Raw genomic sequence first — 22,453 nt, forward strand, 5'->3', positions numbered from 1 at the left:
TGTTCTCCACATGGACCACCAAATCATACCCTGAAGCTCCACTACTGTGTGTGTGTGTGTGTGTGTGTGTGTTGCTGCAAACTCTGGTATCCGATTCAATAGACCAGAGTGGAGCCAGTTTGGAATGGGCAGTGTCAAGCAGGCCTAAGCTGGACAGGAAGTAGAATCACTCACAGGAAGACCAGGAGGACCAGCAGGGCCGAGGGGTCCAGTGCCTCCGGGCATTCCCTGTAAAAATGCCACATGGAAAAGATCAGAACCACCCCCCCATCAGGTCCAGCCCGTCTCAGACGAAACATACTCAGTCGGACTTACAGTTTCTCCCTTGGGTCCGCTCGACCCATGAGGTCCGGGCAAACCCCGGTCACCCTTCTCTCCCTGCTCTCCCGGGGGTCCGATGAGGCCGATAAGACCCGGATGTCCCTTCTCTCCTTTAGCACCAGGATCTCCTCGCAGACCCAGCAAACCTGGAGGTCCCTACAGGCGGAGACGCAGAAGACATGAAGATCAGCAATGTCGCCCCAAAGTCTAAGAGTGTCTTCACAGGAAGGAGGACTTACAACAGGTCCGGGTGGTCCTTTGGGTCCGGCCGGGCCTGGGGATCCTTGCTCACCCTGAAATACACAAACACTGAATGAAGTAAGAAGCCAAAATCCAGCATCTCCACTCCTGATCCATCACTGACCACTGATCCTGGGAGACCACGCAGACCTTCAGTTCCCGGTTTTCCTGGTTGGCCCTGAGGACCGACGGGACCGGTCTTTCCTGGAGGACCGAGGGCGCCTGGGTCCCCCTGGGATAGAAGGAGGACAAATGTTTTTGTCACAGTCACAAAGTCAGTACGAGAGGAAATGAGCAGGTGAAAATGGCAGAATCTAACATCATCCACCAGATATGGTTGTCCTCCTCATCATTTGGTGATATTCTGGACTCACCTTGGTTCCCTTCTCTCCCTGTCGCCCCTCAGGTCCTCTTGTCCCAGCAGGACCCTGCAAAAAAACACCACAGGCTTTCATTTCCTGTGCGGGTCAAGTCCAATTTACACTCCCATTGAAGGAGGACACGGTGGTCTTACCCTCTTTCCTGGGGGACCAGGAGGTCCGTTCTCTCCGGGGGGACCAGGAGAGCCCTGCAGTGGGAGAAGAGCAGACTTATTATGAGGAAAGACCTTTGAAGAGGATCCATGTGAATCTCTCCAAAGCGTGAACGTACAGATTCTCCCTGTTCGCCATCTTCTCCTCGCTCTCCTTTGGCACCATCTTGACCCTGGGAGGCAAACACAGGAGATTTGTTGGAATTGTTCTGGCATTGCTCCAGTGGGAGTGACAAAGGAGACACTCACTCTGGGGCCAACCTCACCGGGGGGACCGGGATCGCCGGGAAAACCAACTGGACCCTGAGGGACGGACACGTCCGACATTAAAATGGGGACAAAGAAAATGTACTTGGTCGGATCACTGAAAGAATCCTACAGGGTTTCCTTTAGGACCATCATCTCCAGGTCGTCCTCGGCCTCCGGGGGGGCCAGCAGTTCCGGGTTGTCCGGCCTCTCCCTTCTCTCCACGCTCACCTCGCGGACCCTGACGACGGACAACAAAAACCATTTCTGTGTGCTCTGTGTGAATTTACCAGTGACTACTTTTGGTCATTCCACCCCCCCATATCTCACCTTCTTTCCTGGTTCTCCTCCAATTCCAGGTGGTCCAGCCTCTCCAGGCTCTCCCTGTGGAGAAGATCACAGCAAATTCATCACATTCATGCTTGAACACTGAATTCAAGTGGGGGTAAAAGTTTGTGTACCTTTTCTCCAATAGGTCCAGGATTACCCAAACCTCCAGGAGGCCCTTGTGGACCCTGGAGAAGGAAAATCAGATCAATTCAGAGTTGATGAATCTCAAGTTTGGCACCATGTAAATCTTTTGGTGCCTCGACAAGCTGCAAACTTACGTCAGCGCCGTTGGGTCCAGCAGGGCCACGAGGTCCTGGAGGTCCTGGTGGACCCTGTAAACACACACACACGTTGAAATCTTCATCATCACCCAGCACCAAAATGTCTGCCTTGACACCACTCACCAGAGGTCCAACATCGCCGGTCTCTCCCTTCTCACCCGGAGGTCCTGGCAGTCCCTGTACGTCAAAAGGGAAAGATGCATTTAGCTGCCTGAAGTCCAAGCATGAGAACAACATGACCGAGGTCACAAACAGACCTGCAGTCCGATGGGTCCAGGGGCTCCGGGGAATCCTCGAGATCCTTCGTCTCCCTTGGCTCCAAAGGGTCCCTGCTGGCCTCGGGGTCCGAGCTCTCCATCAGCACCCTGCACACCAGAGCAGGCAAATGAAGCTTCAAGCTGGTGGGGGTGACGGCATCTAAAACAGGTACAGTACTTACAGCAGGACCAGGCTGGCCGACGGGACCCATTGGGCCGGGTGGACCGGGAGGTCCCTAAAGTACAAGAAGCATGGCAACATGAGCAGACCCAAATAATGACATTGGCTTGGATTTTTGGTAGCAGATGATTGTCGTGCTGTGTTTGAGGTTGACTCACATGCTCTCCTTTGCCTCCTTTGGCTCCCTTCTGGCCGGGTTCTCCCACCTCACCCTAGACATGACAACCAAGCCAAACAACTCTCATTTATCCGCATTTTTATGACCCACAAATGGAGTAGATTGCTCTGGGACGCTAACCTTGTCTCCGTCCTCTCCTGGTCCTCCTGGTGTCCCGGCTGGGCCTGGAAGACCCACAGGACCCTGTACTCCATCCCGACCTGCAGGGCCGATTGGACCTTTCTCCCCCTGGGCCGCAATAACACGTTACTAACACCTTCATGTAAACAAAATGAAGACTTGGACCACGGCAACACTCACAGGAACACCCTTCTCTCCAGCAGGACCAGGAGGTCCTTGTGGGCCTGGCCTGCCAGGGGGCCCGACAGGTCCGGCAGTGCCAGCCGGTCCTCTCTCACCAGGAGATCCCTGGAAGGATTGAACCATTTGGTGATTGAACACACATTATGAGAACATTATTTGAAACGTACAGCAGGTCCAGGAGGTCCAGCAGGTCCTTCGCTTCCCTTCAGTCCTCCGCCACCCTGGAAGAAAAACACAGGCGTCCAAGGTTCACGTCATCCAAGATGGAGGTCAACAACACATGAGATACTCACAGGTGTACCAGGCAGTCCTCTCTCTCCAGGGAAGCCTCTCAGTCCGGGAGGTCCGTCTTTACCTGGACCTCCTGGAGGGCCGGGGTCTCCCTTGGTGCCTTCCTTTCCAGATGGGCCAGAAAGTCCCTGCTCTCCGGGTGGACCTGGGGGTCCGGGGTGGCCGCGCTCACCCATGGGACCAGTCTCTCCTGATGGGCCCTGAAGAAGCACAATGGTTAAGAAACATTGAGAGGAAGTGCCGCCATTAAAAGATGATCCCCGTGTTGGCAAGTCTGACTCACCTGAGGTCCGACCACTCCAGGAGGCCCTGGTGGACCCATCTTTCCTTGGAAACCCTGAAGAAAAGAGATCCAGTCAGTTTCCACATCGACTCCTCATTTTCCTGAAACAAAACACCAAACTGCAACTCACAACTTCTCCTCTCTGTCCAGGATGTCCGGGCAGCCCGTCCTTTCCTGGTGGTCCCTGTGAGGAAACACCCCCCAAAAAAACCTCAGACCTATCTGGATCTTCCTTGTCTCTCACCAAAAATCCTTAACCCTCACTCACGGGAGGTCCTTTTGGTCCGGGGAAACCGTTGGCTCCCTGAGGTCCGGGCAATCCCTGGTGACACAACAAAGATGGATTAGCAAGATGTGCGATCCAAAGCAAGCGCTACTCAGCAACAAATAAGGGCTCACCCTCTCTCCGAGTGGACCAGGAGGACCGTCACTTCCGGAGGTTCCCTTAGGAGTGTAAAAATAACACAGTGAATTAAAAAAAGAAGGTGTTGCGCTCATCAGGATCTTGGGTGATGACCAACCTTGGCACCTGGCTTTCCGGTTGCCCCTCGTGGTCCTCGCTGGCCTCTGGGACCCTGATGGCCACAGAGAGTGAGATGAAGGGACACCAGGCAACAGACACAACAGAAAATATTTCTGAACAATGAAACTTTACCGTTGGTCCTCTTTGTCCTCTTGGTCCTGGTTTGCCTGTCAGACCCTGAAGACAACAACATCATAAACCTCAGACAGTCCAAACTGAAGTGTGACATCACTCCCGAGTCCCGGGACACATACCCTTGTTCCCTTCTCGCCGTTTGAGCCGGGGAATCCTGGGAATCCCAGAGACCCCTAAAAGACGAGCACAAAAAGTCTAACTGATGACCTCACTAACCCAGAAGATGTTCTTCTTACTTTGGGTCCTTGTCTTCCAGGGTATCCAGGAAGTCCAGGGACGCCAAGTTTACCCTGAAACCATAAGGCAATCTCGTTCACTTTCAAACTTCCCTTTAAAATGTACAGAAAGAGACTGGATCCACGTCCTGTGGGTCGTACCTTCTCTCCGACGGGACCGAGAGGCCCGAGCTCACCAGGAGGCCCAACACGACCCTTTGGCCCCTCTGGGCCGTCCTCTCCCCTGGGACCAGACACTCCGATCTCGCCCTGTCAGCAGCAGAACAAACACAAAACCAGTCAAATGAGAACATAAGAGCATGTGAAGGTCCATTTGGCTAAAGCAGTCGCTCCACCTTACCCTCTCTCCTTTGGCGCCAAAGTCGCCCTTAATTCCAGGGAAACCATCTTCTCCCTGAAGACACGAAGAAGAAAGACATTTGCTCAAGCATTCACTTGCTTGCTTGTCCTGAGTAGGAGAAGACCACGCACCTTCTCTCCCTTGTGACCCTTCAGTCCTCGGATTCCTTGCTCCCCCTGCGAGCAGAGCGGATCGGAATCACAAAAAACGTAAAAAAAACAGAAACCCTCGAATGCAAAGGTTGGGTTATTGAACTGACCTTGATACCACGAGGGCCAGGATAGCCAATAGCACCTTGGGGGCCGTTGGGTCCCTGCAGGAGGTCAAGCGGAGGCAGAGGAATTTATAACCATTTTTATTCCAAAGCTCATTTTCTCCATTTTGACTTGTTAGATGTTTGTGCTGTGGTGAGTCTCATGTCTAAACTGACCTGGTTTCCTTTGGTGCCCGAGGGTCCCTCCTTTCCTGGGTGACCCTGAGAAGGAGAAATGATGCTTGTAACGACTTGACTCGGCTCAAAACACATGAACACAACTCTGAAGATAACAGGGAAAACTTACTGGAGGGCCGTCAGCGCCGGGCATTCCTGGCAGACCTGGTTTTCCTGTAGGGCCCTGGTGGAGGTAACAGGGGCTATGATTGTACATTCATGTACATCAGGGGTCACCAACCTTTTTGAGGCCGCGGGCTACTTTGTGAGCATGGATAGTATGAAGGGCAGAAAAGCGGTGAGCGGACGCGTGCGCACACATGAACTTTGACTTGAGGTAAGAGTTTGCAAAATATTTTTGTTTTAATTTTTGATGTTATAAGACGATTAAAAAAATACATTAATGTAAGCAATTCTGATTCAAAATTCATTCATTCATTTTCTACCGCTTTTCCTCACAAGGGTCGCGGGGGGTGCTGGAGCCTATCCCAGCTGTCTTCGGGCGTGAGGCAGGGTACACCCTGGACTGGTCGCCAGCCAATCACAGGGCACATATAGACAAACAACCATTCACACTCACATTCATACCTATGGACAATTTGGAGTCACCAATTAACCTAGCATGTTTTTGGAATGTGGGAGGAAACCGGAGTACCCGGAGAAAACCCACGCATGCACGGGGAGAACATGCAAACTCCACACAGAGATGACTGAGGGTGGAATTGAACCCTGGTCGTCTGCGCGCTAACCACTAGACCACCGTGCCGCCTGATTCAAAATTTAAAGCACAAAATAACAATGATAATTTGTGCTATTTTTAGAAGATGCCTCGCGGGCGCCTTAAGTGGTCCACATGGGCGCATGGACGCCCGCGGGCACAGCGTTGGTGACCCCTGCTATACATAGTGTCATCTTGGAGGTAGATTAGAGATTGAGACACTTGATGTGAGACACTTGAGTGTCAGATGGATCACAGGTATCATTATTGGAAGCCTGATAGGTAATGAAGCATGTAGCTGAACACTAGCTACCAAGCTAACAAGGAAACATCATCTTGTGGGTGCTCATCGAAGATGATTAAAACCTGCATATACCTTCTCTCCAGGGGCTCCCATTGCTCCTTGAGGTCCTGGCATTCCCTGCGGCAGAAACAGAGACACGTCAAACCCCCTGAAGACTAAAATTACAACCTAACAGGGCAAGGCTCAGTGTCTCACCTGAGTTCCTGATGTCCCCTGCTGACCTGGAGGTCCGGGCTCTCCTTGAGGACCCTGACGGCAAAAGAAGAGTTGACAGTTGAAGAATTGCAAACATCGGATAAGGTTAAAGACAAAGTGAGTACAGGAAAAGACACTGACCAGGTTCCCCTTAGGACCAACGGGTCCGTCGTTTCCTCGAACACCCTGAGACGAGAATAAGACAGAAAAGTCAACACTGAATACGGAAACCTGGCCACTGAGTATCACCACTGAATTCAAACACAAACTGATGGGACTTACAGGAGGTCCTGGAATTCCAGCAGGACCTTTCGGGCCGAGCAAACCACGAGGTCCCTAAAAAAAAAAAAAGAAGAAAAAAAAGACACACTCAGGGACACAACAAAAGTATCTCCAGCAGCACCACAAATTATAGCCTCCAAAATAATCCTCCGCACAAGAAGGATTCTGACAACAATCGATGTCTTGAAGAAAATGGCAGACTATGCTAATAGGAAACAAGCTAAAGTCGCTAAAGTCTCTTCTATTGTCAGGACAATGATTGACACTCACTGGTTCACCTGGGAGACCCCTCGGTCCGACCTCGCCGTCGTCTCCCTGAGGTGACACACACACAGAAAGAAGACGTCACGGTTGGAAAATCAGCCTTATTTGACTCATTTGGGATGTCTCCTTACCCTCTCGCCATCCTCTCCTTGAGTTCCGGGGGGCCCCAAGGGTCCGGTGTCACCCTATGGAGGAATGATAAATTAAAGACAAAATAAAAACGACGGTTTAAAAAAATTGTTGCCTTGTTTTATGTCCTCACCCTGTGTCCTTTGTCCCCTGGCAAACCAGGAAGACCATCGAAGCCACGGTCACCCTGAGGAGACACGTCCAAGACGTTAAGGGTCTGGGCTGATTCTGTTAGCATGGAAAGCTACGGAACATTACCTTAGTGCCGGGTTCTCCTGGCATTCCCCTCGCTCCATCAGCTCCGGCACGACCCTGTCAAAGATGAACGGTTAAAATGGGACGGTACCCAGCAGGTGACTTTGCTCACGAGTTTTTATCACTCACTCTCCTTCCTGCTTTGCCGGGTGGTCCCATCAAACCCTGAGTTCCCCTCGGCCCCTGAGGAACGTACAGCAGGTTCACAAGTCCACCCTGAAAGCTTTGAAGCTCACTGTGTTCTCATCAGAGGAGGTTCTTACCTGGGGACCCGGGTCTCCACTTTCTCCTTTCAGACCAGAGCTTCCTGGGTTTCCCTGAGAAAGACGCACTCTCGTTACTGGATGGATCACATTAAAGAAGACCTCAAGCGGTCAGGGGTCATACCTGTGGTCCGGGACGTCCGGTGAATCCCATTGGTCCGGGAGGTCCTTTCAGAGCCATCTAGAGTGGACAGTATGATATTAATAACGAGGACTGATTGCGAAAGTCAATCAAACCACATCAGTGGGAACACTATATGATCAAAAGTATTGGGACAGTCGCAGAGAGGGAAAAGTGACAAAAATGTGCGATCTTTCTACAAAACAAATCAACTTTATTTGTATAGCACTTTTCCTGCAAATACATGCAACGCAAAGTGCTTTACAGAATTAAAACAATTACCACAATTAAAAGGAAAAAGCAAAGAAACAAAAGAAAGCCCCTCCTTCCCACCCTCCATACTAGACACACACACCCACACACACAATCACACACAGTCGGGAGACATGGCATGGCACTGAGGATCAAGGAAACGCCACCTTTGGGGCCGTCCACACTGGGAGGAGCTGCAGGCCGTGCCATCGGGGGACCAGCACCCGGGTCCCACCAACTCCGACAGACGGGCGAACCCCCACATTAAAGGGAGGAACCCCCAGCCGGCCGGGTCGAAGGGACCCAAGGATGGCACCCCCTCAGCAGACCCGACACAGCCCCCAGTGTGGAAGACCCCCCTGAGGAAACACTCGAGTTAAAAGCTGAAGACTAAGAGCATAAAATAGGACTAAAAAGATAAAAACAAAACACTGGAGTTAAAAGCTGAAGACTAAGAGCATAAAATAGAACTAAAAAGATAAAACCATAAGAAAAGTTTAAAAATATGAGTTAAAAGCCTGATTAAAAAGGTGTGTCTTTACAAGTTGGCAAAGTGTTCTACATTCTGGCTTCTGTGTCTGAAGCATCAAAGTTGCTGTCAAAGTCTGAATCATAAGCTTGTCCACAATATCTTCCCAAGATGAAGAATTAATACTGAGGGATGATGAAGAACTCTAGTCCAACCTATCACTGATTCAAGTATGCGATCATGCATCCTGCATGGACACTCACTCTGGCCTGAGACAAGATGGCGGCTGCTTGGGCTTCCTGCGCAGACACCACAGGACCCTTGTCTCCTCCACTCTGACCGAAACGGAACTGCAAAGTAAAGAAGCGAAATAGTTTGAATATATGTGAGGGCTAACTCCGAAACTAAACTAAAGCCGCTTCAAATGGACATTTGTTGGCTCACAGGCAGCATCACTGAGGATCCGGGCGGTCCGGGGACACCGTCGGCACCGGGCAAACCGGCCTTGCCAGGAGGGCCCTGCGACGTAAGACGGAACGCTTGTTAGCACGGTGCACGGCGAGCGCCACGGCGTATCCGTGCAGAAACTCACCCTCTCGCCGGGATCACCGACGGAACCGGGAGGGCCGGAGCTACCAGGGGGGCCGGTGGGGCCCTAAGAGAGAAAACATACTGTCGTGAAACACTTTCTGGGAAGACAGTGGCGGGAAACGTGTCGTGGACTCACAGCAGGTCCTTCAGGTCCGGGAGGTCCCTCAATCAGCATTCCCTGCAAGATTAAGATTAAGATTAAGATATGCCTTTATTCGTCCCTCAGTGGGGAAATTTGTATTGCACAGCAGCAAGAGTACAGAGTCAGATAAGTAGTACAAAATACACAATATAGAAAAATAAACAATATCAACAACCCAAGTATTAACAAAATCAACAGTTTTTCCCAGAGTTATATACAATACAGTATGTAGATAATATGAGACGAGATGAGATATATGACCAGTCTATACACTGAGATCTTGCTAGTGAGTTAATATGAGGCATTATGGAAATACTTCACATAGAACTTAGTATATTGCATTTAGAGCCCTTAATATTGCACATGGAGGTTGATCAGATTAATTGAAAAAATCATTAATTGAAAAAAAAAAAAACACTCACAGGCTCCAGGACGGCAGGCTCACCCTTCTCACCCTTCTGAGCTCTGAAGGCCGCCTGAGGGGAAACACACACAAAGTGATGGACAACACCGCACAGTCAGTATGTCCTTGCGCCGCACGCCAAAACCTGCCAGACCGAAACCTGCCGCTGATAAAGGAACTTCCACTCCGGGGTCGACCGTTCCGTGGCTTTAGAAAAGTGTTGCGCGATGGCATGAAGAGCATCGAGGGAGGACCCGTTTGTAATGTCTCTTCATGCACCGCACGCACGTTGCCGCCCATTTCAACCAGCGACATGATGGAGGCCTTTGGGAGTGTTATTATGGAAAAAATAGCTACATGCTACATACTTCAAACCGTTGAACCATTAAAATCTACAAATTCATAAATCCTACCATTATCGCTTGGTTGAAGTGAGCTGATTATTTTTTTGCCTTTGAAGCAAAAATGACTTACGCCTCCCTCGTCTGTCACAGCGGACAGGGCGGGGCCAATGTCGCCTTCGACTTCTCCGGCCTCATGTAGCGGCTCGCTGTAGTCCCGATAGGAATAGTCGTATTCCTTAAGACCCAAGTCGCCGGTCACGTACTCCTCGGCGAAGGGCTCCTCGTCGACGCCGGCCGCTTTGGTGGAGTCCACCTCCTCCCCGACCAACACCGGGTCCACCTGGGGCTGGTTTGTGTTTGTAGCCGCAGGAGAGGGTGAACCCAGTGAGGGCAGATGCCCGGAGGAAGGGTGTTTGCCGTGAGGAAAGGTTAGTGCAAGAAGGGAGTGAAAGAGGAGCATAGAAGGGCAAAATGAGTCTTACCTTGTGGAAATAAGACAGATCACACACACAAAAAGACACCTGGAAGACGTTTCACTTGAATCCCACCAATCTACTCTTGAGCTCGGTGTTTCCAACAAAGCATGTTGGCTTCATTGAATGGATGAGCTTCTCCAAATATGCTTGAATGCACACGTGGAAAGCTCACAGAAGGAAACATCGCTGAGGGAAACACTGCCACGGCTACTGTCGTGACTTACCATCAAACATCATCGGTTTCCGCAGGTTGAGCGTCTCATTTCAAAACACGCGTCTCATTTTTATTTACCACGGACATGAATATCTGCTGCTCAGTTGAGTTTGTTGCAAACAAAGTCAACGACAGGCAAACTGTGAGAAACACACGTCGACTGCGTAGACAGTCTCTGGAGGTGCGTTCACAAGTTCACTGTGAGTTTCCGTCAAAGAACAACACGCCGCGTTCATGTTCCCCTTTTGTCACAAGATGTTTGGTTCCATCCCGACGAGACGGCCTGCATGAGAACCAAACAGATTCTTGCTGTTAAGGAAAAAGGGGGGGCGCCGCATCCACGCGTACTCAAGTGGATGCGAACGTGACGCGTTGTTCTTTGAAAGGATGTTTGTCTGGCGGCGGCATCGCAGACAAAACTGTTGTGAGGTTCGAGTCACACAGCGGTTAAACGACAAGACTGGGCTCACCGCCACACCTCTTGTTTCTCTCTTATTGTTTCTCTTTGGATTTCATGGTTCATGATTGTGCTTCTTGGAGAAAAACTGACCGTCTGGGGTTTCAATATAAACAGGATAGCTTGTCATTAGCGACCAACAACGTGACGAGTTTAGCTCGTCAAAAACCTCACAGCTCGGAGACCCGAGTTCAATTCCACCCTCGGCCATCTCTGTGTGGAGTTTGCATGTTCTCCCCGTGCATGCGTGGGTTTTCTCCGGGTACTCCGGTTTCCTCCCACATTCCAAAAACATGCTAGGTTAATTAGCCACTCCAAATTGTCCATAGGTATGAATGTGAGTGTGAATGGTTGTTTGTTCCTTATATCTTTCTATCCTTATATCTTTCTATCCTTATATCTTCTATCTATCTATCTATCTATCTATCTATCTATCTATCTATCTATCTATCTATCTATCTATCTATCTATCTATCTATCTATCTATCTATCTATCTATCTATCTATCTATCTATCTATCTATCTATCTATCTATCTATCTATCTATCTATCTATCTATCTATCCTTATATCTATCCTTATATCTATCCTTATATCTATCCTTATATCTATCTATCTATCTATCTATCTATCTATCTATCTATCTATCCTTATATCTATCTATCTATCCTTATATCTATCTATCTATCCTTATATCTATCCTACGCATGCTGTGGTCTCAGTGTGTTTTACCTGCGTAGGGCTCTCTTCTTGTCCAATCACCTCACCCTCTGGCTGGGGCAGCGTCTCCTCATAGAAATAATCGGTCTCTGTGGGGGTGTGGCCAGCCTCGGAATATTCAGTGTCTACATCCTGATTGGTCAGGTCGACAGAAAAGGGGGGGAGCAGGGAGGAAGTAAGCAGATTTGACCGGAAGAGAGCAGGTTAGTTCAAAGTCTGCTTGTGAGTGATGATGAGTTAAAAGAAGAGACAACGGCAGAACACACAACGGCATTGTGGTTGTCTCGGCGGCAACACACATTTTCACGCACATGTTGGAAAAGAAACGTCAGGGCTTCCAGCACCTCACCGACTATAAATGTCGCCGCATGCGAGATTTAGGAAGTCGCTGAGACCGGGCTGAGGTTTCTTTTCGCCGTATCGACGTAACACCGCTCGAAGGCTTGTGGTGGGGGTTTGTTAGCTGGTGCTGGCCTACGTGAACCTGCCGTCCATCCCTGAAGATGAAGCCATCTCAGACGGATGCTTCGGGATGTCGGCAGCATCGCCCACAACCAGAAAATCCCAACCCCCTCCACAAAAACAGCCTCACAGAAGAGATCTCCATTAATTCACTAGCAAAGAATTAATCAAGTCGGAACTTTCTGTGAGGCTCAATCACGTGATGACACAGGCGTGAGGGAGAAAACACATGTTCTCCGAGGAGGCCAACAAAGAACGTGCTGGTGTTGCGCTGCGTGTGCGTCGATTGTGACGGTATTTGTGTCGTCTCGGCTCTCGTTTCCGCCCCCAACCCATGCCACATTCATCTGAGGTCCAGCTTGAAGGTAAGCGTGTGTGTAGTGAAGGAACGTGCACAGTTAGCCATGCTTCAGTGTGCACGTGGTGTCATATCATATGCACAGGAGGGGCCGCGTGATGACGATCATATGATATAGAAACACAGACCATCCTGAAGGTCTGACTTTCCACCACTGGCAAGCCATGGTGGAAGTAAGAACCTGACGTCGGGATGGCGCGGATGGAACATTCCGACCCGACTGAGCGTCGTACCTGTTGGTAACCGTTGTCATATTTCTTGGTGGGAACGGCTGTTCCGCTTAGCGCTGTCTTTCCGAAAGGGGGGAAAGGTTTGTGGTGGGATTTGATGTTCATGTCCAACACAGCCTTGGACTTGGTGGGTCTCGGGGGAGTGGGCCGGACAGGAGCTGATGTTGTGAGCACCTTTTTAGCGAAAGGCACCTTCTCCACAATGGTCTTCACTGCTTTGCTTGCCGTGGCCTTGACGAGGGGCACTTTGGAGACCACCGTTTTGACTTTGACCTTTTCCACCACAGCTTTGGCTGCTTTTGTTGGTTCTGGTTTTGCTGCTTTTGTGGCCTTGGGAGCCTTGGTAGCTTCCAATTTGGAAGCGGTGGTTGCCGTGCTCATAGTAGTCTTCTCCACTTTTACGGTGACAGTCTTTGCTTTCGTAGTGGTTTCAATTTTTGACTGACCTTTCTTTTCCACCACAGTCACTTTGCCGTTGCTATTAGCTTTAGCCTCACTGCTGACCTTGTTCTCAGTTCTGCCTGAAACTTTGACCTTAGCTTCTTTGCCCTCAATGGTCGTCAACCCATTTCCGCCCACTTTGGACGTCGCCTTGCTGATGACTTTCTTCTCAGCTGAAGACTTTGAGTTACTGTAGGCCTTCTTCTCTACGACAGCCTTGCCGCCGCCGCCATTCCCTTTGGCCTCACCGGTAGCTTTACCGTTTTTAGCAGTTTTTACCACAACAGTTTTTCCATTGGCCTTCTTGTCGGCAGCCACTTTGCCGTTCTTAGCCGAGGCGGCGGTGGTCTTCACCTTCACGGTTGACGTGGTCTTGATCTTGGACAAAAAGATGGAAGCGGCGGTGGGCTTGGCTTTGGACGGCTTGGCTGTGGAAGACTTGAGAGCTTTGCCGGGCATCGGAGGCTTGACTACTTTGAACGTTCCGCCCTTGGCCGGTTTGGGCGGGGTGGGCTTGGCTTTGACAGGGGTGGATTTGGTGGGGGCTGCTTTACCGTCCATCTTCTAATATCCGAGTTTTTTTGTTGGGTTGAGGTGTTGGATGTGTAAGAGCGAGGTGGCAAAGACAAGAGAAGAAGGTTGTGCGCAGGGTTGGGAGGGGGGACAGAAGGAGAGAGAAAGACAAGAGAAACAATGACATACAGATGGCAAAGGCTTGGATGATTTACTGAGACTGCACAGGCATTACTGGATACAGTGGAGGACTACAAAACCAATCAAGACCACATGAGGCCATTAAGGCCAAATTTCACGTCATTGACCCCCGGGACTGATCTCTCCAGTAATGCCATTCTCAATATGAAACAACAAAGCGGCCTCGTTGGTCTAATTAGAACCGAGCCGGTTGTTCGGCGGAGGCATTGAGGGCATGGCTGTTACGGAGAAAACACACGTGACACATACACATGAACATATGCGCACACACGCAAAACCCCACATGATGGAAACATGTACAGTGACAACATCAATAAAACAATGGTGCAAAATATTTGAACGTGCAGACCTACATGGTGGAGAAGAAAAAGTGCACTTTTTTGGGGGGGGGGGGTTGTTCCAGTCCTCCTTACCTCCAGTATGCACAAACTACAGTTAAATCTAATTAGCAAAAATTAGCAAAAAAATGTATCGGTGCCATATCGGTCATGAAAAGCAGAACGTTATTGGTTCAGTTTTTTAAAAAATTCACACAGATTGTGAATGTGAGTGTGAATGGTTGTTTGTCTATATGTGCCCTGTGATTGGCTGACCCCGCCTCTCGCCCGAAGACAGCTGGGATAGGCACCCTCCCCGACCCTCGTGAGGAAAATGCGGTAGAAAATGAATGAATGAATGAATGTGTGAAGACCTCGCCAGTGACTCACAAAGACAACCAAACTAAACGGAATCCCACAAACACAACAGGAGCATTCATCTTGACGTCTGTGAAGTGTGGAAAACAATTTAGCCCCGCACAGTTTGGCCACGCCCGGTGCCCCCGCCACAACAAGCCAGCCATGTGGTCACATGTACACACACACACACACACACATGACATCATGTAAACGACAACAAGCGGCAACTGATTAGTGGTGTTTACGACAGGGGTGTCCAAAGGGAAGCCCGCGGCCCATTTTTGTCATGTAGTATATTGCAAAAAAAGTGGCCACCCCTGTGTTACAGAGTGAGGAAAGGGCAATGGCGTCATGATGATGAAGTGTGAACCTCAGCCGGCTAAACTCACACTTTTGTACTTTCTAACAGGCTCCCTCATTTCCTTTCCTCCAATGAAGACATGGCCGCCCTACTCATCATCAAGGTACTAGGAAGGGACCTTGTAGGGTACGGGAGGTAAAAATTCATGATGGGGGATATTTGCGGTGAGGCGAGGGTGGAGCAGGAGAAGAGGAAGAACAAAAAGACGCAAACGATCCCAAATGGATGAGAGAAAAAAGGCTCATCCATAAGGCGTCCTTTTTGTTGCCTGGGATGAAAAAGTGTGAGGAGGCGCACACCCAGTCTCGGGAAACAAAGAGGCTCCGCCTTCAGCCATCTTCATGATGCAATCCACTTCGGCCTTGTGTCATCCTCTTTCCTAGCTGTCCGATCGAGGCAAAGAACCCGCTGAGGCAAATTGAGAACGCGTCGTGATGCGCCTTAGAAGTGACGCCCCAACAGACGGAGGAGGAAAGTGTATAGATACACGGATGGGGTAGGAAGTTCGAGGTAACGGTAGGGGTATATATGGGAAACAACTTTTTGATGACCTGTCGGAGCCTGAGGCGGACTTTCATGAATGACCTTTCATCTATGACCTTCATCTGAACTACTCAAAGTGATCATAACAGATCCCGTTCAGGAGAACTAGGTTTGAAGTTCTGGAACCCGGCGGGACATGCGGTTGTGGTGCTGCTACTCACGTATGTGTTGGGGTCCTGGGCCTGGGTCTTGGGGGCGGAGTCGCAGTCGGGGCTGTAGTGTTCACAGAAGTCATAGGCGGCCTGAGCATTGGAGGCAATCAGTAGCTGCTGAATGTCGCCCTGAGTGGGAAGGAAGACAAAAGAGGTCAAAGCTCAGCCCTGGTGGAGGGGGGGGCCCGGTTGGACCTGGCGAACACCTCACCTGGAACACCTCCTCGTCCAGCAGACGGGCGCCAAACACAGTGATGCCGTTGGTGTCGACCTCGGCGTTGTTGCCGCGGGGCAGAGGGCGGGTCATCCGCTTCTTGCAGTCCAGCAGCAGCGTCACGTTCTTCTTGGACACTGAGAAGGCGATGCGATGCCACCTGGAGGAGGGGGGACAAAGCCACGGGGCCAATAAATGCGGGACAAAGCATCAAGTAACAACACGTACAACAAGAAGTTTAATTCCACACAACATGGCTGAGGTGGGTCGCTTGTTACTGACTTGCCATCAGCCAGGTTGACGCCTTTGAAGAGGGGGTAGTCCTCGGGGGCGGGCTTTCCATTCTGGTCTTCGTACAGGAAAACTGGCGAGCGTCCGAGCTCGATGCCCAGCTGCTGGACGCCCTGCTCGCTGTAGATGGACAGCAGGAAGGCCTGGAGGCCCGCATGTGCCTTCACCAGAGCCATGATGGAAAAGTTCTCCGGAAAACGACCTGCAGATGAAAAAAGATGGAAAAACATTTGTCCTATATTATGCGCCTGCATCCATCCATCCATTTTCCTCCGCTTATCCGGGTCCGGGTCGCGGGGGCAGCAGTCTTAGTAGGGAAGCCCAGACTTCCCGGTCCCCGGCCACCTCCTCCAGCTCCACCGGGAGGCCACCAAGGCGTTCCCAGGCCAGCTGTGAGACATAATCCCTCCAGCGTGTCCTAGGTCTGCCCAGGGGCCTTTTCCCGGCTGGGCATGCCCGGAACACCTCACCAGGGAGGCGTCCGGGAGGCATCCGGACTAGATGCCTGAACCACCTCAACTGACTCCTCTCGATGTGAAGGAGAAGCATCTCGACTCTGAGTCCCTCCCGAATGACTAAGCTCCTCACCCTTCCATTATTAGCATATTATTTTAAAGAGCAACATGACCAGTCTGGAGCAGAAGAAGGATAGAAAGCAGCAAAGGATCATGGGAGCTAGCCGGGGTGTCGATTCAAACAGTTTAATCACAGCCAAAAAGCCACAAAAATGCTACTTTCTCTTCCGTCTGCTCACTTGAGATGCAATGCGAGACAACACATAATTATACTCCATGTGCAAACATGAAGATTGCAGGGTGTTCGCACGAGGGGATTTTCACTATAAATGCGAGAGGCGTCCACGTGAGGCCCTTACCTGAGAAGAGCTGCTTGGTGGGGGCGGAGATCTGGGCCTTCTTAGTGATGCGGTAGGCGTGGTCGGGGCTGCTGAAGCGCCGGGATGTGCAGAAGCCCGGGACTTTCTTCACGCCTTCGGGAAGAGAGGGAACCTGCAGGGCCCGCAGAACGTCCACTGGGTCTGAGGAGGCAGACAATCCTGTTATGTCATTACTAGACATGTCAAAAATAGTGTGTTAACCGGGTTAATTCATTTATTGCACACAAATAGCAGAGCAATTCCAACATCATATATGTAGTATCTACAACTTATAAGCTCTAGTCCTCCTCGGAAAGAGACAATCATGGACACTCCGAAAATCATTCATTCATTCATTCATTCATTCATTTTCTACTATTTTCAACTACTATTCATTTCATCGATGCTTATCCTCATGAGGGTCGCGGGGGTGCTGGAGCCTATCCCAGTTGTCTTCGGGTGAGATGTTGTAATCTTGAAAAAAAAAGTTGTAATCTAATCAGGAAAAAGGCGGAGGTTTACATTATTTTTTTAAATATAAAATATAAAAATGGCGGCACGGCATTCTAGTGGTTAGCGCGCAGACCTCACAGCTAGGAGACCAGGGTTCAATTCCACCCTCGGCCATCTCTGTGTGGAGTTTGCATGTTCTCCCCGTGCATGCGTGGGTTTTTCTCCGGGTACTCCGGTTTCCTCCCACATTCCAAAAACATGCTAGGTTAATTGGCCACTCCAAATTGTCCATAGGTATGAATGTGAGTGTGAATGGTTGTTTGTCTATATGTGCCCTGTGATTGGCTGGCCACCAGTCCAGGGTGTACCCCGCCTCTCACCCGAAGACAGCTGGGATAGGCTCCAGCACCCCCGCGACCCTCGTGAGGAAAAGCGGTAGAAAATGAATGAATGAAATATAAAAATGTATATGTTTTTTTTTTATTCCACTCATGGCCCGTCCCCCGGCACAACCACGTTGCAGTGATTGGTCACAGTTCCAAACTACTTCCTGACTACAGTGAAAAACGCTTTCTAATTCAGTAGGTATAGGAGTTGATTCATTCATTCATTTTCCACCGCTTATCCTCACAAGGGTCGCTGGAGCCTAACCCAGCTGTCTTCGGGCGAGAGGCGGGGTACACCCTGGACTGGTGGCCAGCCAATCACAGGGCACATATAGACAAACAACCATTCACACTCACATTCATACCTATGGACAATTTGGAGTGGTCAATTAACCTAGCATGTTTTTGGAATGTGGGAGGAAACCGGAGTCCATGGTGAAAACCCACAAATGTACGGGAAGAACATGCAAACTCCACACAGAGATGGCCGAGGGTGGAATTGAACCCTGGTCTCCTAGCTGTGAGGTCTGCACGCTAACCACTCGATCACCGTGCAGCCCACTCTGAAAATCATAAAAATGTATTTATTATGTACAAAGAAAAACATTAAGTGGAGATCACTAACGTAACTTACAATTTGATGCACTTAAGTATGTCGTCCCTCCTTTATGAAGGCCGGTTAGTTGGTTCTAGACCTGACTGGCAACTTAAGTTTCAATGTTAATAAAGTGAATATTTTTGTAGTTAGAAAAAAGCAAACCTGTCCATGACTTTCTAAATATGGGTTTTAACATTACTAGAGCCCTTTAGAAGTAACTTTTACACTATAATTCAGGGGTCTCAAACACGCGGCCCGCAGGCCAAATGTGGCCCGCAGGACACTAGTTTGAGGCCCCCGCCTTGATATGAAAGTTTAATGTTAGTGCGGCCCGCGCACATTTGATATGGATGCTGTATGGTATCATGTACCCAGAAAAAATGATTACGTTTGATTAATGTTCATGTTAAAGGTTAAATAACTGTTAATAGTTATCCTCCCTATCCGTGTGGAAGTGGTAAGTTTTTGGCTATTTAAGTTTAAAGGAAATAACTTGAAGGCTACCGTTTAGGTCGCTAGCTCTCTAGTTTGCGAGTTAGCATGTGTCTCAAGACCCTGCAGTTGCGCAATATGTTGTAAATAAAAAGAGTATAAATGTGACTATAGTTGTGTTTTGTCATGTCTACAGGGCTCTAATAATGCTTTGTTCATTTTAATCTGAAAAAAATCATTTGTCTACCCACCAACTATATGTGGTTTCTTTTTATTATTTGCCGTTTTATTATTATTATTATTATTATATTTATTTATTACTGATTGATTGATTTTCTTTATTCTTGATTTGTTTATTTATTTTTCATCTTATTTTGTGCAGAAAAATAAAAATTAAGATATTTGAGAACAGTGGAATGTTTTATCAGAGCTTTTCTTGTAGAAAATCGGAACCAAAGCACTAAAAAGGTTTGTATATTATTCTGTTTTTAATAAATGCGTTTTTTGTTTTTTTTGGAAAACCTGATGCAACCCAGCCTTGCCTAGAGCCTAGCTCCAGTGCCCCCCAGGTAAATTGAGTTTGAGACCCCTGCTATAATTCATTGTTTACATCACTACTGTAATACTGAAGGGACTCCAGACGGCCGCAAGCTAGCTGTCGAACCAGTTCACCTCAAATTTCACACATAGTTGCAAATGTTGATTAATTCTGTGATTAATTTGGAATCATGTGACAACTCTACCCATTATACCAGCTTGTTGGTCAGACGTGCACGGGCCAGTCATCTTAAACGCTACACCGGCACAGGTTAGGAGGCAGGTGGACAATGGCGGCATTCAGAGGGGCCGGGCAGGCGGCCGGCCAAGCGATGTGCATGGCGTATCGCGCGTGTGGCAGGTACAGTAAGAGTCAGTGTGATGATTATGCTCGCGGTGGTTCAACGTTTGAAACAAGCGGCCTTTGACGGGCCTACAGCCGTTGCACTGTTGCACACACACACACACTGTAGCATCAAACACCCAATGTCCACTTTCACATAGCGAAGTTCCTTCATCTTCTCACTTAAATAGCATCCAAAAAAACAAATATAAAAATACTCCTGGGATAGGCTCCAGCACCCCCGCGACCCTCGTGAGGAAAAAGAGGTAGAAAATAAATGAATGAATGAAGTCCAGGCGAGGGTGGCACGGCGGTCAACTGGTTAGCGCGCAGACCTCACAGCTAGGAGACCAGGGTTCAATTCCACCCTCGGCCATCTCTGTGTGGAGTTTGCATGTTCTCCCCGTGCATGCGTGGGTTTTCTCCGGGTACTCCAGTTTCCTCCCACATTCCAAAAACATGCTAGGTTAATTGGCGACTCCAAATTGTCCATAGGTATGAATGTGAGTGTGAATGGTTGTTTGTCTATATGTGCCCTGTGATTGGCTGGCCACCAGTCCAGGGTGTACCCCACCTCTCGCCCGCAGTTAAAAGCAACATATGACATGCCACGGCGTCCACATGTTGAAGTCACCATGGACACAGAAAGGGATACTAAACGTCTCAGTTTCCTGAAAGGCATGACATCATCTGAGGAGCTTGAAAAAGTCTTTGTGCGCATTCCAAACGCCACAGCAATCAGACAGAATGTGTGTGTGTGTGTTGTGTGATGGTAGGGTACAGGATCGGATTGCAGCCTGCACCCCCCCCCCCCCCCGCCACCTGTAGCGCCAATACAATGCGACGCTGTGTTTGAAGGTCACGTGCGGCAAAGCCCTTCCCGCCCGCAGGACCGCCATCACGCCCGCTAAAACAACATGCCGGGGTACGCCCGCCCTGGGGTGCAAAGACCAAGGCGGACAACGGTCTCTGCTTTCTGTCCTCTGCGTCATAAGCGCTCGCAGATGGACGATTAGCACGTGGCTAATTAGACAGGAAGTATGCGTCCATCCACCCACCCACACACACACACACACACACACACACACACACACTTTGGAGTAGTCACAGCTGCTTAAAGTAGTTTTGCTACCTGATAAACATCACCAGCTGAACACATTTGGGTCAGTAATGACCTTGTTTATTGTGTGTGTGATTCGTTTATTAGGTTACAACGGCACAAACTCAACACTCAGTGTTTTTGAATGACCATGAGGGAAAAGAGGCATAACTGGATGAAAAGACAAAGAGACACCATTTTCGGCCCAATGTTAAACATTTTTCCGACCTCACCTAGTTTGAATGTAATCCAAATAAAATCACCTGTCTTCTGCACAAATGACGCAGTATAATAATAGTACCAGTGGCGTCATTAGGTCGATTTTAGGGGGGCTTCAGCCTCCCTCCTCCAGGTGGCATCCCATTGATTTTTATTTTTTTTTACAAAAAAAATCTCTGACAAATTTCCTATAATAGGGCAAAAGCAGGCTAATACTAGCCTACTACTACTACTAGTAGTAATAATCAGAAGAAGAATAATGATGATAGTAATAATAATAGGATAATTAATAATATAATAATGATTATGATATAGGGCGGCATGGCGGTCGAGTGGTTAGCGTGCAGACCTCACAGCTAGGAAACCAGGGTTCACCAGGGTTCAATTCCACCCTCGGCCATCTCTGTGTGGAGTTTGCATGTTCTCCCCATGCATGCGTGGGTTTTCTCCGGGTACTCCGGTTTCCTCCCACATTCCAAAAAAAACATGCTAGGTTAATTGGCCACTCCAAATTGTCCATAGGTATAAATGTGAGTGTGAATGCTGCTATGCTTCATAATTGCAGAAAAAAAGAGTGACGTTTATGAGGTCCACTGGGACTATCCGACACACAAAGCACAACATGACACATTTGCTGACCTTAAAAGCTTGTGTCACCATTAAGCTCAAAAAGATATATTTCTCTTCGAATACTTTTATTACAGATGTATGATATCTTTTATTTCAAACCAATACCGATAACGTTCCATTTCAATTTAGGATTTGACCAAGTGTACCTGTTGATTTGTCCTCATTAAATATCATGATGTTACTACCACCGCATTACTACTATCAGGAGAACCAGAGTATAGAGCGGAGGGGGGAGGGAGCCACCTGGAGTGGCCCAGCAAGGTGCACTGTATTCGGGCACACGCTCCGAGCAGCCGCGTTACGTAATGGCGCTACGTAAACCTTTTGCAGTCTTCAAACACTATGGTGGCGTTTCAGGTGGTTCCCCTCTCATTTGGTACAACCAGCATGCAAGATATCTTACAACAGACAGGAGAAAAAAGTATAGCTTGATTCGCTCACCCGCACAGCACAGTTAATCTTGAGTCACTGAAGTGTTTTTTTAAATGAGCTACCTGTGCTATTTTTTAAATCGGATTTCTTGGTATGATGTCATACTTGGGCAGATAATTATCGTGGACCACTACTTTACAAAAAAACGATAAAAATCTTTAAACGGAGTATACAGTGCGTGGGTGAGTGTGTGCACGCACCCCTCCCTCTAGTGGTACCGCTGTGTCAAATACCAGACGCACACTCCAGCTGACACGCTGACCTCTCACCTCTCACCTCCACACAACCGCCGCATTGTCAGA

At 49.0% G+C, this 22,453-nt stretch overlaps 1 protein-coding gene across 1 annotated transcript in view; it reads right to left on the reverse strand.

Moving 5' to 3' along the window:
- The window catches only part of col11a2 (collagen, type XI, alpha 2), a 30,126-nt gene that overhangs the window by 2,996 nt on the left and 4,677 nt on the right, over nt 1-22,453 (reverse strand). The window contains exons 3-59 of the mRNA XM_078792101.1: nt 17,023-17,184; nt 16,140-16,350; nt 15,855-16,017; nt 15,653-15,772; nt 12,759-13,760; nt 11,691-11,837; nt 9,970-10,185; nt 9,515-9,568; nt 9,087-9,128; nt 8,952-9,014; nt 8,804-8,878; nt 8,623-8,709; nt 7,642-7,698; nt 7,518-7,571; nt 7,384-7,437; nt 7,258-7,311; nt 7,133-7,186; nt 7,002-7,055; nt 6,877-6,921; nt 6,607-6,660; nt 6,466-6,510; nt 6,325-6,378; nt 6,202-6,246; nt 5,238-5,291; nt 5,108-5,152; nt 4,937-4,990; nt 4,809-4,853; nt 4,678-4,731; nt 4,479-4,586; nt 4,338-4,391; nt 4,221-4,274; nt 4,099-4,143; nt 3,965-4,018; nt 3,843-3,887; nt 3,712-3,765; nt 3,574-3,627; nt 3,444-3,497; nt 3,163-3,360; nt 3,037-3,090; nt 2,867-2,974; nt 2,687-2,794; nt 2,547-2,600; nt 2,390-2,443; nt 2,208-2,315; nt 2,074-2,127; nt 1,948-2,001; nt 1,801-1,854; nt 1,670-1,723; nt 1,473-1,580; nt 1,343-1,396; nt 1,213-1,266; nt 1,076-1,129; nt 936-989; nt 686-793; nt 561-614; nt 316-477; nt 175-228 (exon numbers count right to left, since the gene is read on the reverse strand). Coding sequence (XP_078648227.1) covers nt 175-228; nt 316-477; nt 561-614; nt 686-793; nt 936-989; nt 1,076-1,129; nt 1,213-1,266; nt 1,343-1,396; nt 1,473-1,580; nt 1,670-1,723; nt 1,801-1,854; nt 1,948-2,001; nt 2,074-2,127; nt 2,208-2,315; nt 2,390-2,443; nt 2,547-2,600; nt 2,687-2,794; nt 2,867-2,974; nt 3,037-3,090; nt 3,163-3,360; nt 3,444-3,497; nt 3,574-3,627; nt 3,712-3,765; nt 3,843-3,887; nt 3,965-4,018; nt 4,099-4,143; nt 4,221-4,274; nt 4,338-4,391; nt 4,479-4,586; nt 4,678-4,731; nt 4,809-4,853; nt 4,937-4,990; nt 5,108-5,152; nt 5,238-5,291; nt 6,202-6,246; nt 6,325-6,378; nt 6,466-6,510; nt 6,607-6,660; nt 6,877-6,921; nt 7,002-7,055; nt 7,133-7,186; nt 7,258-7,311; nt 7,384-7,437; nt 7,518-7,571; nt 7,642-7,698; nt 8,623-8,709; nt 8,804-8,878; nt 8,952-9,014; nt 9,087-9,128; nt 9,515-9,568; nt 9,970-10,185; nt 11,691-11,837; nt 12,759-13,760; nt 15,653-15,772; nt 15,855-16,017; nt 16,140-16,350; nt 17,023-17,184 — 5,288 coding nt within the window. The remainder of the gene's footprint in view (nt 1-174; nt 229-315; nt 478-560; nt 615-685; nt 794-935; nt 990-1,075; nt 1,130-1,212; nt 1,267-1,342; nt 1,397-1,472; nt 1,581-1,669; nt 1,724-1,800; nt 1,855-1,947; nt 2,002-2,073; nt 2,128-2,207; nt 2,316-2,389; nt 2,444-2,546; nt 2,601-2,686; nt 2,795-2,866; nt 2,975-3,036; nt 3,091-3,162; nt 3,361-3,443; nt 3,498-3,573; nt 3,628-3,711; nt 3,766-3,842; nt 3,888-3,964; nt 4,019-4,098; nt 4,144-4,220; nt 4,275-4,337; nt 4,392-4,478; nt 4,587-4,677; nt 4,732-4,808; nt 4,854-4,936; nt 4,991-5,107; nt 5,153-5,237; nt 5,292-6,201; nt 6,247-6,324; nt 6,379-6,465; nt 6,511-6,606; nt 6,661-6,876; nt 6,922-7,001; nt 7,056-7,132; nt 7,187-7,257; nt 7,312-7,383; nt 7,438-7,517; nt 7,572-7,641; nt 7,699-8,622; nt 8,710-8,803; nt 8,879-8,951; nt 9,015-9,086; nt 9,129-9,514; nt 9,569-9,969; nt 10,186-11,690; nt 11,838-12,758; nt 13,761-15,652; nt 15,773-15,854; nt 16,018-16,139; nt 16,351-17,022; nt 17,185-22,453) is intronic.

Source organism: Doryrhamphus excisus, linkage group LG7, assembly GCF_037039965.1.
Source record: "Doryrhamphus excisus strain RoL-2023G ecotype Guam linkage group LG7, RoL_Dexc_Guam_v1.1, whole genome shotgun sequence".
Lineage (NCBI taxonomy): Eukaryota > Metazoa > Chordata > Actinopteri > Syngnathiformes > Syngnathidae > Doryrhamphus > Doryrhamphus excisus.